General features: G+C 42.4%; 1 protein-coding gene across 5 annotated transcripts in view; it reads left to right on the forward strand.

The window, feature by feature from the left end:
* Positions 1 to 16,088, forward strand: part of Egflam (EGF like, fibronectin type III and laminin G domains) — a 167,922-nt gene that overhangs the window by 116,939 nt on the left and 34,895 nt on the right. For all 5 annotated transcript variants that reach the window (XM_004848597.4, XM_021261483.2, XM_021261482.2 and 2 more), the window contains 6 exons: positions 6,878 to 6,987; positions 7,702 to 8,020; positions 8,841 to 8,941; positions 9,801 to 9,901; positions 11,686 to 11,830; positions 15,166 to 15,355. In XM_004848597.4, coding sequence (XP_004848654.3) covers positions 6,878 to 6,987; positions 7,702 to 8,020; positions 8,841 to 8,941; positions 9,801 to 9,901; positions 11,686 to 11,830; positions 15,166 to 15,355 — 966 coding nt within the window. The remainder of the gene's footprint in view (positions 1 to 6,877; positions 6,988 to 7,701; positions 8,021 to 8,840; positions 8,942 to 9,800; positions 9,902 to 11,685; positions 11,831 to 15,165; positions 15,356 to 16,088) is intronic.

Below are 16,088 nucleotides of genomic sequence, written 5' to 3' on the forward strand. Positions count from 1 at the left end.
AATCATGCAAATAAACATGTAATTACAAACTCATAATGCTATAAAGGAAAGAAGAACCATGAAAACATACAAGAAGGAACCTTACCATATTTGGAGTATAGGAAGACATCCCTAAGACAGCAGTTTTGAGCAGAGATATTAAACAATTAAAAAGATCAAGGGATCATATGAGATTTCCAAGGATATGCACCAGAATGTGCAAAGTCCCTGTGGCACAAGAAAGCGTGATATGTCTAAAAATTTGAAAGAAGAACCAACGTGGATGCAGCAAGATGAAAAGGAATAAACTTGTGCTAGCAGGACCAAGCCACACCGGGTCTTGGGGAGATCTTGAAAGGATTCAGGCCACAGCTGTTACCTGTCATTATTCCATCTAACAACTAATTCTAGTCTATTTGCGCTGAGGAGATCACCCAGTTTCTGCCCATGACTTACAGTCTCAGAGTGAACACTCTTTCTCCAGATATTCTTACTCTAGTTAGTGATAGATTTTGAGGAGACCCAATTAATAGCATTTTTCCTCTTTGCCCACTTTGTCTGAATCAGTTGAGAACTAAGACAATACATTTAGCAAATGAAGAATCACATGCCATCCTTATTTCTGATGGAGACTGAGTCAGAAGACATAGCTTACTCTGAGCCCAAATGGCAAACTTCGTATGCCCAATCCAGACTCTGGCAGTCACTTGAGGGAGGTCTGGTTTGTACAGGAGTCACACTGACGCAGGTCTCTGTTTCTTTAGTCTTGAGAGGGAAAGCAAGATGGACCACATTTGTCCCAAATGCCTCCTGCCTCCCCAGATCCTTTAATAGATTAGTTTCCCTTGGTTCAGAAACGTGGATAAATGCTTTCACCAGCATCTTGATCACTGTCTCCACCTCTATAGGGAGAAAAAGTGTTTGGAAAAGAATCCAGCAATACCTAGAGTGACTAAGTGTTAATAATAATAATAGTAATAATAATAATGTGTTCCTTCCATATTGTTGCCAAGAGCTGTTAAGAGAAGGTACAACCTAGCCCTGTTGAATGAAGATGGATTCTGATAAACGACTCATGGCACATCTTCTAGGAAGCTTAGAAAATTGAATACAAAGCCATAATCTCCAAAGCATGTCATTTCTGTGCTTAATTAACTTCTTTTTGTTTTCATTCACTTAAGTAACATTCTCTAGTTGTTTCTTTTTCAGCCCTTGCCTAATGCGACAAATACCGGAGACGTGTTTAAGTCAGCTGTGTGGATTGTAGGGTCACAGAATGTTAGTGCTGGAAAGGATTTCACAGGCATAACATTTAATCCTTCTCCTTAGTTTTTCAGAAAACTTAAAACCCAGCAAGATTAAGTGACTAGCTCAGGATCATAGAACCATTTTTTCTGGAGCCGTTTGTGTCCCTCTCACCATTATTTGGATTCTATGCAGAAATATTTCCAACTATATCATGCTGATACATCAGAGACATTCACAATTTATAGAAAACCTATGATTCCATTATGAAAACAACAAATACAGGTTTTTATAAAAATAAAACCCATCATTTTGTCTACTAACAGAAATTTGTTTTTTATTGGTTTTTCTTACAATGTGATAACCCCTGAATTTGTTTTGTATTCAGTCGGTGGTTCTATTATTCTGATTCTAATAAATGTCTCCTTTTTAATGTTCTCTTTTCCTAATTAACAAAGTGCCAAGTAGAAAAAGATCAGTCATGCACTTTAATTACAATAACCTCCAGCTACTGGGAGAATTCTTATCACTGGCTTGGACTGTACATTCGGTGCTCACCTAAAACAAATGAGTGTTAGCAAAATCTTTATGTAAGCCACAGATGTGAGATCCAGGGTGGGAGGGCCGTCACTCCCGCCATCAGGAAACAAAAACAGTGAGCTTTAGTTCTAGGCTACTTCGAATCATGCTGTGTCTGGTCCTCTTTCTGCTCATTTCATTCTTATTAAAAATAGAAAGTGACTATTAACCTGGATGATTATGAGGGACAGGAAGTTTGGGATACGGCAAAGGGCATGCAGTGTGGCGTCAAGGCTCCAGAATTCTTTTTTTTTGGTGCCGGGGATCGAACTCAGGTCTTTGCGCTTGCACAACAGGCGGCGAAGCCACTGAGCTAAATCCCCGGCCCCAAGGCTCCAGAATTCTTAATCAGCTCTTCCACTAATGAACTGATTCCCTGGGCCAGTCATGTGGGCTCTGAACCTTAATTTACTCCTCTGCGAAGTAGACTGATTGTGCATGGATCTCTAAGATTTTTCTTCCAAAGTTGCACTTTCTTTTACTCTAAGCTCTTACAGTTCTACATTTCTTTTCTCACTCTTATTTCATCTGCTTGTCTTCCCAAGCAGAGAAACATCTGGTTTCAAAGAAATATACTAAATAAATTTTAAAAAAAGAAAAAGGAAATATACTAAATAAAATATCAAAACAGAGACAATTTTTACAAAGACGAGAGAAATTTATCTGACTTATTTATGAAAATGAGCAGAGGATCTGCAATCATTTCCATCCTCATCATGCTACCATTTCCTGGATGGTCCTCTACTTTGAGGAATTTCCTTCAGGATAGAGAACTTGCTTAGGCAGATGAAAGGGCAGTAAAAGATACTGGCCACTTAGACTCCAACTCCACCTTGTCTATGTTCTAGATTGTTTTGAATGTAACTTTTAAGTTATTCAAAGTACTTAATTCCAAAAAAATGCGTATAATAGAGTATTATGGGTATTGGGGTATGAGTCATATGATCTTGTTCTAGTGTGGACTCTTCCTTTAATGAAATGCATGACCTTGGTTTTAAGTCACTTCTCTTCTGTACCCTCAATTTCTACATTTGTAAAATGGGCAGATTGGACTGGGCGGTGTCTAAGGTCTTTCAGCTCCAAACTTCTAGCTCTGAAATTGGGAAAGGCACAAGACTGGTGTAGTTTTGGGAGAACATAATTGGTTTTGGGGACAGAGTTCCACCATGTAATGATTCCTCTCCAGATACTCCCTCACTTAAATAGATGTGGCCACCTGAGCCAGGACAGGACAGAAACAGAGTTTCACTGTAATGCAACATTGTTGGGAGTGTGTCCTCTGCCTGTGAGGGGTCTTGCTTTGGTGAGCACACCAAAGTGTTGGTTACCTGGAGGAAGGGGAGGGATCTCAAGAAGTCTTAAAATATGGTTTTTGCCCTCACTCAGCTCACAACTGTATTGGTAAACACAAGGGCAGCATTCTAAGCTAGGGAATCCAGGAGATGGAATGATCATCCTAAACATCTGTCAGTTTCATAAAGCTAAGGAAATTTATTCTGAATGCCCAAGATAATAGGCATATCTACATGGGCAGATAACTCTGTCCAGAAGTTGAAAGAATGTCCTACAGGTTTTGGTGGTTCCGTATTTTATGGAGTTATCATTATTTTCTCTGAAGAGTTTGATGTTATTTTTTTTAAATAAAACTGTACTTGGGTCTTGTGATGATGCAGTTTGTGTTCTGTCTCCCTGTAATGAATGTATGTCAACTGGAAGGTTGGGCAGGCTATGTGGAAGAGATAGGAGCCAGGGACACAGTAGCAAAGTAGAGATCATTAACCAAATATAAGATATGGGTGGGAGCATAGCTTGGTGTTAGAGCACTTGCCTAGCATGCTAATACCTTGGGTTCAATCCCCAGAACACACTTACCACCCCCTAAAAAAAATAGGAAAAGGAGAAAAGAAATATAAAATTACAAGATGTATTCAGGAGACAACTGGTAGACCCATTTGGCTATAATGTGGCTTTTGAAAAGGAGAAAAAAAGAAGCTGAACATTTTTGGATTTAAATGATATGACATAATCAAAAGAGAGACCAAGGATAGATACTAGCCTTGCTATTTACTACGGTATGCCTTTGAGCAAATTATTTAATCTCTGAGTTAATATCTCCACCTGATAAAATGGGAGTAATAATACCAATTTCATAAGCTTTTTGTGAGGATTAATAGTAATAATGTATGCAAAGCTCCTGACACACTGAAAAAAATTATTTTAAGTTAACTTTTCAAATTCCAGGTTCTTTCTAATTCCACAGTGAATTCTTCTATTACAGTGAGTGGGAGTTAAGCAGTCAGACCTTGCATTTGAGTTATGTTGGGCCAGTTATAAAGTCTTCAATTTTAGGCAACTTACTTAGCCTGTCTTACCTTTAATTTACTAATCTACAGAATGAGATTAATCATACTTATTGAAAGGACTAGAAGTGTATTATGTTAAGCATCCAGTAAATATCACCTGATAAGAAGAGAAGAGGCAGTAGATTTCATTTTTTAAAATGTTAATGGGGAAAGCAGAAAAAAATGAGTTATTATAATTAACATCCTTGAACCCTTGACCAAGGAGCCTAGAATGTCTTTTGGAGACACTAGGGAGACACTGGAGGTGTTTTTCCTGATAGCGTTCCTTAAGGTGAAGAATAAGAGAATCTTGAGATTTATGACGATGTGTTCAAGAATATCAAGATTGTGCACAGGACAACTCTCTGGAGGTGGAGACCAACTTACTAAACATAAAAACCAATTTTCTTTATCTACATGCTACATAATTATTTTACTACCAAATGTATTTTTCTATGAAATACAACAATTCTGAAAATAAGAGAGGCAGAAATGGAGAACGAGGAAGCAACAGAGAGAAAAGAAGAGACTCAGAGAAAAAGAGAGGTAAGGAGGGGGATAAGAAAATGCAGAGATGAAGCGAGATGAGAGGAGGTAGCTGTCCACAAAGACTGTTTTGCTTTTTGTGTGAAGACCCCCAGCACCCAGCTGTGCTGTATGCAGATGGCTTGAGAGAACATGCATCCAGGTATGCGTCTGGCATCACAAGATTTGAATTTGCAGCTGACAGGTGGCCTATTTTAAATAGAACTGTGGGGAATTACTGTAGAAGGGTGAGAATATCACCTCCCTGTGTTATCCCAGCTCCACCAACATGTGCCTGAACACCTGGGAATAGCTCATTCCACCTATCTTCATACTATCTGCTGACATGTTTCTGTGTCCAGCCCAGGAAAAATGTCTGTTCAACAGCTTGTACTTGATGAAAAAGAATTCCTGTTTTCTTCTTCAGCTCCATTTTCAGTCTGCTAGAGGACTGCTTAGAGGAGTGCTGTAGTCTGGAGACCCTCCAAATATGTAGCCCTCAACATGATGGTGAGAGGTGAGCCTCTCAGAAGTGGTCAAGACTGGAGGGTGAGGTCCTCCTGAGTGGGGTTAGTGCCCTCAGACACTAGGCCTCTTATGCCATGTGAGGACTTATACAAGACACTGTGTGGGAGCAGGCCCTCATCAGAGACTGAACTACTGACATCTTGATCTTGGACTTTCCAGCCTCCAGAACTGTAGGAGAGAAATTTTTGCTGTTCCTAAGCCACCCAGTGTATGGCATTTTTTTTTCTTTTAGCAGCCCCAACAGATTAAGACAAAGAGGGCAGTCTTCTTTTTGTGAGAAAGGTGTTAGCTTATTCTGGGATATCTTTACAAAGTTTAATTATGTTTTTAACATCATCTTTCCTTTTCAGTTTCACTAGTCACCCAAACAGTAATGAATGTCTAATAACTAATGGGCATCAGCAACCTGCCAGAGTCACTTATGCCACAGCAGTAATGGCATGTCCCCGCCACAGCTAATCCCTGTACCTGCCCCAACCCCAAGCCCGCCTCGAAGCAGTGGGGGTGCTTTGGAGCTGCACTGTGCGTTACCCATTGCAGCCTCAGTAGAGCTGCTGTGCGACGGTGCAGTTCATGAGTGACAACTGAATAAAAATGCTAATTGCCCACCCTCCAAGGGATCGTGGCTCATACTGTCCCCTTGGACTTTTTCTCAGCCTGCCTTCCTGTTTTAAAAGATCACATGGAAATTGTTCGCCCCCCAAAAGCCACATAGGACCTTTTTCTTCTGGATGTAGGAATGTTTATTTTACTCTCCCTCCACTGTTTTGAAGAACTTTTAATTAACTAATTAATACATCATTTCAAATTTTAAATGCCATTGACTTTTAAATCAAACTAGATATGTTCCTTTGTAATTTGCAGTTTTTGCATGAAATCATGTGAGAATAAGCCATGTTGATACTTTAAATGCTCATTATTAATTTCCTTTACTATATGGTACTTCATTCCAAAGACGTAGTGTAATACATTTATCTCTCTTCTCTGTTGATGGACATTTGGAGTGTTATTTGTTCTTATAAGTCACAAATTTGGACTATTTTTCACTCTTCTAAATTCTGATGCTATGAACTTTTCCTGAACATTCCTGTAGTTACACGTGTACAAGAATTCTGTCGATTTTATAAGTTGGGGTAGGATTGCTGGGTCAAAGGTGTGAATATTTTGACTTAATATTAATTATTTTCAAGTGTCTTGCAAAGTGATTATACCAGTTTTCACATATAATGAAAGTGTGTAAGAGTCCCAATTGATCTCATTCTTGGTGGTGTTTTGGGTTATTTTTTGCTACCTGGCTCACATTTTGGCCGATCTTGTCAGTGTAAAATGGAAGCCCTTTCTAGCATTGATTGGTGTTTCCTCAGTTACTCATGAAAGCAAAATTTTTTCCTGTTCTCTAATCAGTGATGCCTCTTCTTTGCTGAATTCTTCATATATAGCCAGTCTGGCCTGACCTATTCGGCACAGCTCTGCATATGGAAGAACTAGAATAGAAAGTGAAGGGAAGCCAGGCCGGTGGCGGGGGAGGCACATCTGCAATCCCAGCGCTCCGGGAGGCTGAGGCAGGAGGATCACAAGTTTGAGCCTAGCCTTGGTTCAACCCCCTCCCCACAAAGTACCAATTAAAAAAAGTGGAGGGGAGACATAAAGTGATAGGTGTGCTCCTTTTCTTTGTGAAGGGCCCGAGGAAGCAGAAAGTGGCCGATACGGACATTATGTCACCAACATGGGAATCACTATGGATGATGGGTTTGAAGACAACCTTGATCTGAACATTTCCTTTGAGGAGGTAACAGTGATCTCTGTTCTTAAAATTCACAGACTTTTGTGTTCTTGCTGAATGAGGCAATTGAGCCAGTGGATCATGAACATTTTACTTAAAACTTAAAATTGTCCCATTTGCTTTGTTTCCCCAGTTTTAATTTTTTTTATTGTTTCTAATGCATAACGATTTTGTTTCCCCTGACATGAGGCTCAAGGTGATCATGAGTTAGTAGATGTAAAGTGCCAACCATGCTGGTATTTTACAGAGAGCCACTGCCTCTGACTGCACAAGCTGGATTTCCCACACAATGACATTTTATAAAATCAGGTATCACAGGAAAATGAATGAGCCTTGATAAAGTAATGCCTCTTTGTAAGAATGTAGTAAGAATAAATCATATAGAGGCCAGGGATATAGCTCAGTGGTTCCACTGCCTGCCCCTTAAGCGCAAGGTCCCGAGTTTGATCCCTGGAATAAAAAAAAAAAAAAAAAAAGAAAGAAATAATGTCAGACTTTATCAATGATTTTGAGTAGTGCAGGGAGAGTACTAAAAATCCCTCAGTTTCAAGTTCTTCATCCGTAAATTGGGATCAGTGCTTCTGCCTCTTCTACATCCTAGGGTTTTTGAAAGTATTAACAGTGACCACATTTTCAAGTATTAGGCAACAACCTCAACAACGGCTATCTGGTTACCATGTTCTGTTTTTATGCTGAATCCTTTTTGTTCTCTGGCTTCAGGTTAAACCCCTTCCCCCTACCAAAGGAGGACATAAAAAATTCTTGGCGGAAAGCAAGATGCCATCTCTGTCTAACCGGAAGACTATTTCCAGGCTGGCACCCCCTACCCTGGCACTTCTGTCCAGGACCACAGCAGCTCTGCAGCCCACTCCAGCACGGCAGAAGGGGAAGAGTGGCATGGCCACCATGTCGAGGCTCTTCGACATGTCTTGTGATGAGACCCTGTGCTCTGCTGACAGCTTCTGCGTCAATGACTACACCTTGGGGGGCTCACGATGCCACTGCAACCTGGGCAAAGGTGGTGAGAGCTGCTCAGAAGGTAGGCCCTTTGGAGAGGGACAAGCTGGCACTAGATAGGCCCCAGGGAGTTGGAAGGCAATTCTGTGGTCCCAATGTAGTTCCTTCTCGTTCCTTTTGTCAGATAAGCCTTTTCTTCTACCTACTGCTCATTAAATTAGCTATATGAAGCCAGTTGTGAAGCAATTTCCATTGCTTCTAATTAAGTAGCAGCCCTATTTGTAAGTGTGTGAAATGTCTTTTTGGAGCAACAGTCATTGAATCATCTTGACACCCTGGAGATGTAGGTACCACTACTGTCACATTACTACCAAAAGATGAAGCCAGAACATTTGCGTAATAATTATGCCAAGGTCGAATGCACAAATGTATAGCTAGAAAATAAATAGCACTGGTCTTAAAGTCATTGATCTCTTTTCTGGGAAGCAAGTAGTAACCTCCAAAAATTCCATTTCTTGCTAAGAATTTCAGAAGCTCGCAGTCCTCAAGAGTGAGAATAGTAGCTATAAAAAGTAGGGACAGGAAGCAGGTGTGGTGGCGCACACCTGTAATCCCAGCACTCTGGAAAGCCAAGGCGGGAAACTATAAATTCAAGCACCATCTGGGCAATCTAGCAAGACTCTTGTCTCAAAATAAAAATATCAATAAAGAGCTGTAGATGTAGCTCAGCAAGAATGTCCTGGTTTCAATGCCTAGTATTGCCAAAAACAAAAGAAGAGAGTGAAGTTCAACAAATTAGCAAAGGTTTTTCACTTGATAATATCCAGGCAAGATTGTGTGTTGAAGTTTTGCTTTTGCAGAAATGAAGGAACAGCCTTCATGTTGTCTTTTTTTCTTTTCAGATATTGTTATTCAATATCCCCAGTTCTTTGGCCACTCCTATGTCACTTTTGAGCCCCTGAAGAATTCCTATCAATCATTTCAAATTACTCTGGAATTTAGGGTAAGAGGGACTGGTCATTTGTTGAGCGCTTGTTGGATACTTTAACACATTAAATGGGGAGGGGCAGTCTTTTAGTAACTTTTTTCCTCAATGCTGAAACAAAATCCTTGACACTCAGAGTTAAAGGGGAAAAGGTTCATTTGGCTGACAGTTCGTAGAGGTTTCAGTCCATAGTTGGCTGACTCCAAGGCAGAGTGGCTCCTGGCTGAACCAATGGCAGATCAAACTCAGCCAGTGATTTCAATTTAGTGTGATTTTTTTTTTTTAGTACCTTCTAAGCAAAAAGGTTTAGAGGTTTGGGAACAAGACCCCCTTGAGGTCCTGGCCACAGTGCTGAGTGTCCAAGAGTGAGCTGTCCTCATCTGAGACAGCTCGCATCCATCAGCTAAGTTGTATTTACCACTTTATTCTCCTGATGGAAGGAAAGACACAAATTTGCTTCCTCCGCAGAGAGAAGGAAGAAAAATGAAAAGAATAAAAGATAGAATGCTCTTTGGTGAGAATAGAGGTCGATGAGCATAAGCAGCACTCTCTATGACAATGGCTGTGCACATATGGCTTCCTGGAGGCCCCACAAGTGGACCACAAAGCCATGTAAAGAGCAGGTCGGGGGTTCTCCTCTTTTCCTCCCCCTTCCTCTCCCCTCTCTGCCATTCCTCTGCACTGATTGTCTCGCTGCCATTTGCCTAATGGAAATGAACAGTACCTGGGAATTCATTAGAGTCCCTGTGCTTACTGCATCATAAATAGGGCCACTGAGGAGAATGCTCAAGTTGCGTATTCATGAGTGTTTCCAGATGGTGCTTTGTGGAAGTGGAGATGGTCATTGTTTATGTGGCTTTTGTTTTTGTGACAACAGGCAGAGGCAGAGGATGGCTTGCTGCTCTACTGTGGGGAGAATGAGCATGGCAGGGGTGATTTCATGTCCCTGGCTGTCATACAGCGCTCACTCCAGTTCAGGTAACACCTGCCCAAACCCCATAGATTTAAAAAATTCTCCTCTGCATTATACTTACATTTTCATAATGTGGGTGCAATCTATGCAGGATGGATTCCAGAAGGTAAAGGAATGGTGCAGAGCAGATGAGCAAGGACTGGTTTCCTAAATAATGGAGTGTCCAGATGGCACGGTAAATTCTGAGGCTTCAATTATGGAACCTTGTCTCCAGTCTTCTCATGTCAAACATGGCTGACAGTCATGGAGGGCAGTGAGGAGCTTCCAGCCTCCAGAGGGCTCACAGAGGCACAAGCCCTGTCCCTACCTTCCCTGAACACTGTGATGAACCCTCTGGCTTGCCTCCTCTGCCCTGAACCTTTCTCTCCCAGTATACTTTGGAAGCCACTTTTAACTTGTGTGGTTTGAGAGGGGCAGTTTTATGGCTCGGGAGAGGTTATGGAACAACTGTTGTGTATGACCAATGGGTACACAGCAGCTGTCTATGAAGGACCAATAGGTAAAAGGTTCACAGCACCCATTTTTGAATGACCAATGGACATCAGCTCTGTCCATCTCAGTGGTGCAATTGTAAGATCCTGATGGCACCACTTCCCAGCTGCCTGATCTTATCCAAGCCTGGGCTTCCTCATAGAGTCATAATGAGGATTAAATGAGTTCAGTTCTATAAGTGCTTAGAGCAGTACCTGCCCCAGGGCAAACACTCAACAGGCACCAACTTTTACTGTCTTTTCTAATTATTTCAGCATAAAAATACTTTGGGTTACGTTGGAGAAGCCATTGAGCATCCCAAATGGGCTAGAGACTGGAACCCCCATCCTTTGGTAATGATTTGATTCCTGGAAATTTAATGGTGGCCAGAAGTAGTTGTGACCTCATGGGGCCCTGGTACTTTTTTTGAGGATAGGGTAGATGCTCAGTCGCACTGGCACTTACAGGCTGGTAGCAGCTCCTCGGCTCCACAGCTCATTTGGGCTAATACTGGCATCCCCTTCTAGGAAACCTCCAATCCCATCCCACTCTACTGAGGGTCCTGAGGCAAAGAGAGGCCATGAGGAGTGGGCTCCAGGCAATGCCAGTCCTAATAAGGCCAGTGCCTACCATACCACATTGCTAGGAGGTGATCTGAGTATGCTTGTGGAAGTGTAACTATTTGGAAGTTGACTGGAAAGAACCAAACTTTTATCTGTCAGGCATAGTGGTCCTTGGGGACCCCTGGGTCATAGGTAGGTTTGGAAAAATAAAAATAATGCTTTTCCTCCATCCCACACTGGCCCCCATGGAAACCTGTCGTGTATGTGGGCACAGCCGAACATAGATGGGAGGGCTGGCCTGCTTGGCGAAATGAGTGTGAAGACTTGGATTGTTACATTTTATTAATATCACAGACCCTGTTACTTGAGAGTGGAGCAAAGTCCCCAGCCAGATCCTTGGAAATAGAGTGACTTGGGTTCTACTTGTCTGCACCTTGAATCTGCATTAAGTATCTGTTGATCTCTGGAAAGAGGGAGGGGTCTTAGCTGCCCGTGATTGTCTGAGCTGCAGAGCCAGTCTGGCTAAGGAGGCTTCTCCAAAAAGTTCTGTGGACAGAGTGAACAGATGGAGAATGTCCCAGGGAAGAGGCATCTGGCTCTTTTGGCACACATTTAAACAGCTGTTGATGTTCATAAATGTAACTCAGCAGATCGACTCTGAAAGGAGCTGTTATCCTGGAAGCGCTGTCCGTGGAGTCTGAAAATGCAATGGGCTGGCTGACTCTAGCATCTCCTTTCCCTTTTCCTTCCTACAGGTTTAATTGTGGGACTGGGGTTGCCATCATCTTGAGTGGGATGAAAATCAAACTGGGGGCGTGGTACACAGTCGTGCTGCACAGAGACGGGGTGAATGGGCTGCTGCAGCTGGACAGTGACACCCCAGTGACAGGCCAGTCCCAGGTGAGTGGAAGCTGCACCTCTGCCCACCCTCCCCGACCCCATCAGCATCTTGGGAGGGACTCACTGCAGAGAGCAGAGGTTGGTGGGCAGGAGTTGAATTGAGGTTGGACTTTAGGAGACCCAGGTTTAGTGAGCCTGCATAGCTGAGCTCTGCTGGGGTCCTTCCCCGTCTTCCCCTACAAAGGCTGGGGAAGGACTTAAACTTGTGAACGTCATTGCTGTTGCGCGCATAGGTACTGGCTTGTGCCCAGGGACATGTTCTTTCCACAAAGACATCAAAGCCAGGGGTCAAGGAAGGCCCATGTTGGAAGAGCAGAACCCAGCATTTGTGTCAAGTTTGATTTTAAGGTAGGAGTGTGGTAATCCTGTGGCTTTAGAAAATAGCTCTGAGAAAATATCTCTGAGAGACTCATTTGGTTCAATATGCAGGAATAATCTGCTCATTGTGAGGGCTGGGGGAGGATCCCTGTAGGAATTGGGAAAATAGTTTAACAGTTCGGTTACTCAGCAAATCATCTAGCTGTTCCCATATTTGTTATGCTGTGGGTAATTTTAGAACTGTGTTTAGAGTAAGCAGTTTGGATTAGCAACCTGCCAAGGAACTGAGCCTGTAATTATAGTCAGGCAGGTATCTATTCTCTAAGGGAAAGTGGAGCAGGAAAGCCTTTGTGTGTACGTATCTAACCTTCCTCTCTGCCTCAGCTCTTCACTACTCTTTAGTGGCAAGACATGTATGCAGAGGGCCATGCCTTGCTGATCAAAGAGAAAAAAGAAAGGAAATCTCATTAGTTTGGACCCCTGTGGTTCCAAAGGAACAAAAGTCCAAATCTCCTGAATGTGAATCTGAGGAGCTTGCTTGTGCCCATATTGCTAAGGAAGGAAAGTCAGCATGTATGAAGCCAAGTCACCTAAATGGCAGAAGAATAAGTCTAACATGACAAAATGAAATTTGGTAGGAATAAAGGGACTGCAAACTTGGGTCCAAAATATTGACACAAAGACAGGATGGAGAAGCTATAATAAAAGCAGCACCTATGAAAACATAATATGGTTTAAAGCAAGGAAGCTAAAAGAATGATAAAAGAACAGGAACATGTTAAAACAGGGACAAGTAAAAAAATATATAAGTTGCTTTAATAGAGGTATAATACCTAGAAAAGGGGAGCTTACAGGCTTATTCTATTCTGGTGACTATGTAAGAGCTTCCAGGGGCTCTAATTGTGACTCTAATCTCAGAAAAGGATTAAATTCATCTCTGTGATGGCATTGTAAGAAGGCCATCAGTAAATTGAAGCATGTTCAAGGGGAAGTCACCTAGACAAGAAGATGATTTGAGATCTCTTCAATAATTGGTGAAGGGAGCATTGTTCAATTGGAAGAAGAAGAGGACAGCATGGAAGTTGGGTTTCACTGTAGAGTCAAAGGAAAAGTCTTGGGAAGAAGGATTTCCTCACTAGACCCCAAACCTGAAGCCATATGGGAAGATCTTTGGGGAAACCATTTTTAGTTTTATCTAATCATACAGAAGTGCACAGAGGCATGACACACTCTCAGGAGATGATTTCCTGTCCTTGTGAGTGTTCAAAAAGGAACTTATCTAAACCTTGGGCAGAGATGTATAAGGAATCCAATAGCCAATGAAAGTTTGGATTATGTTATTTCCCATCCCAGGACTCTATGACTTTAATAAATATAAGAAAAATGCAAAAGGCATGTAGTGTTATGGGTATTCAGGGTGAAATTTGCCGTTGGACTACTGGGACTGGCTGAATGAGTCGTAGAAGCAGGACCACAGATGGGGAATGTTTAATAGACTGTCTTGGGAGATGGTAATTCTATTTTAAGGTTGGCTCCCCAGAAACAGATCTGAGACAAGCAAGTGCTGTGAAAGTGATGTGTTAAGAAACTTCTCTCCAGAGAGACAGTTAAGGCAGAGGAAAAGCTGGACAGGGAGGAGGAAGAAGGCAGCAAGCGTGAGATCTGAGGTGCAGTTCTTCAGAGCATGGCTTTCACCTGGTCCCACAAGAGAGCTCTGGATTAATTATGCCTCAGAGTTATCCCAAACTGTTTCGAGCTATGCTGGGGGAATGCAAACTCCAGGCACTTTCATTTCTCTGCCTAGGCAGGCAAAACAGGTACCAGGGAGCTGAAGGTTAACCACATTAGGGGAAGGTAAAGGCCAGGGTTAAAGACTGTTGCCTGGAACGTTGTGAAGAGCACCACCAAAGAGCCACCTGTCCCTTCCACGCACTTAGTACTTTGCAAAGGGATTGAGCTGCCCAGCCTCCTGCTGTGGTCTTGGATCAAGGAACAAGACCAGAACGGGGAGGATGGGGTTGAGAAGAAGTGAATTCTGAGGATCTTGATGAAATAAGCCAAGAGAGCATTTAACTCATCTAATGAAAGCAGTGTTTTCAGTGGCCAAACAGCTTTAATTAATCCTTCAAACCCATAGCAGTACTGTATAATTCAGTCTGTTCTTTACAAGTGATTCTTGTCTGTTCATCAGAAAAGATAAAACAATGTTTACATTTCTAATTGCTGGAAACAGATGTTTATAGGGTACAGATTAAGTGTCAGAGGCTTCTATCTTGGACATTTTCTGAGAACTGGCACAGTGCCTTTCCCTAACTCCTGTTTTTATCCATTAATCCAAATAAATTACAAAAAGCATAGCCAAAGGTGCCTTCATTTTTCCCCTAACATTCAGCTCTGTGTTCCATAACCTCCAAACCTGCAATCCAGATTGTGGTTTCATCTAAGATTAGAAAGTTCCCTACCTTACTGTAATAACACTTTTGAAAAAAAGCTGTAGCCATAAACAATTGGAAAGTATTTTGGAACACACTCTGTTTGGCAATTATCCCTGCACTGTGTTTCTTGCAGTATATAAAATAAAGGTGACTCAGAAAAAGAAAGGGTTGATGTCAGTCTACAAATACACAAAATTAATATTGCCATCTTTGGGGAGACAGCATGGCTCTGTGACCTGCCCAAGATACACAGTGGATTGATGTCAGGACTGGAAGGAGAATGGTTGTCTTTGGATGGCAGGCATCCTGTCAGGTTGGTCTGGGCTCTGACCTCCTGCCCTTCCTTCCCAGGCCTTCCAGAATCATCTCTGCCAGAAGCATAGCCCTGGAGAAACTCATTGAGTTTTCTGTAGTAGCTAGAGGTTGCAATTTCCAGCAGGACTATGTCTTAATTAAAGACAAACAGGAATGAAGGAAAACACTGCACTGTAACCTACACCTTAACCACTTCCCTCATCAAAATCTGTCCTGTTTTGGCTTTTCAGTTTGCCTAGTGAGGTTAAGTTTTCTTCTTTCTTAAAGGGCCAGTACAGTAAAATCACCTTCCGGACTCCTCTCTATCTTGGTGGGGCTCCCAGCACTTACTGGTTGGTCAAAGCCACGGGGACAAACAGAAACTTTCACGGCTGTGTGCAGTCACTTGCTGTTAATGGAAAGAAGATTGACATGAGGCCGTGGCCCCTGGGAAAAGCTCTCAGTGGGGCTGATGTGGGTAAGTGACTGCCCAGGGAGTTGGGAAGGCCATGTGGATTGCCTTGGCCAGGGTGTGAGCAGAGGCCTGCAGTCCTGGGAAGCTGGCTAATGTGGAACTCTAGGTGGCAGGTAGGCCCATGTTATGCTCTGCAGACACCCTGAGAACACCAAGATTTAGTAGCAACATTGTGCACCAAACCCTTGTGTCCTGCTGTCATCTTGACCTCTTCTTAAAATGTGGCCTGAGTTCATTGGACGGAGTGACACACAGTTTAGCCCTGTCACCCAACTTACCAAGACCAGTGGAAAAGTCAAGACAATAATGTCAGAAGAGCTTTCCTATGCCCTCAGTTTGAGAAGAAAATGTCAAATTCTAATTCTTGACCAACTGTGGCAAACATCTTGTCTGCCCTGGGATTGTTTTGAAGGCAAGAACATTCAGGCAGCAGGTAGATAATGCCACAGATGGTTAATTCAATTACAATTAGTTTACCGGAAGTGCTATAACTAAACACCACAAACTGCATTATAAGAGACGTTATCGAAAACCCTGGCATGGATCTCAATCTCCTGCAAGCCAGTATGAAATCCAGGAGATAGGAAAGAGGGAAATAAAGACACAGAGACAGAGACTTGAGAGAAGTAGAGTCTTGGGCTGATTTAGCTGCTCTGGGCAGCGAAGACAAAGACACCAAGAACATCCGATATTTTATTTGTTACAAGTGTGGGAAGAAGGGAGCTGGGCAGGCCTT

Source organism: Heterocephalus glaber, unplaced genomic scaffold (assembly GCF_053883595.1).
Source record: "Heterocephalus glaber isolate CG9 unplaced genomic scaffold, H.glaber_assembly_v1.0 deba00001538, whole genome shotgun sequence".
Classification (NCBI taxonomy): Eukaryota; Metazoa; Chordata; class Mammalia; order Rodentia; family Bathyergidae; genus Heterocephalus; species Heterocephalus glaber.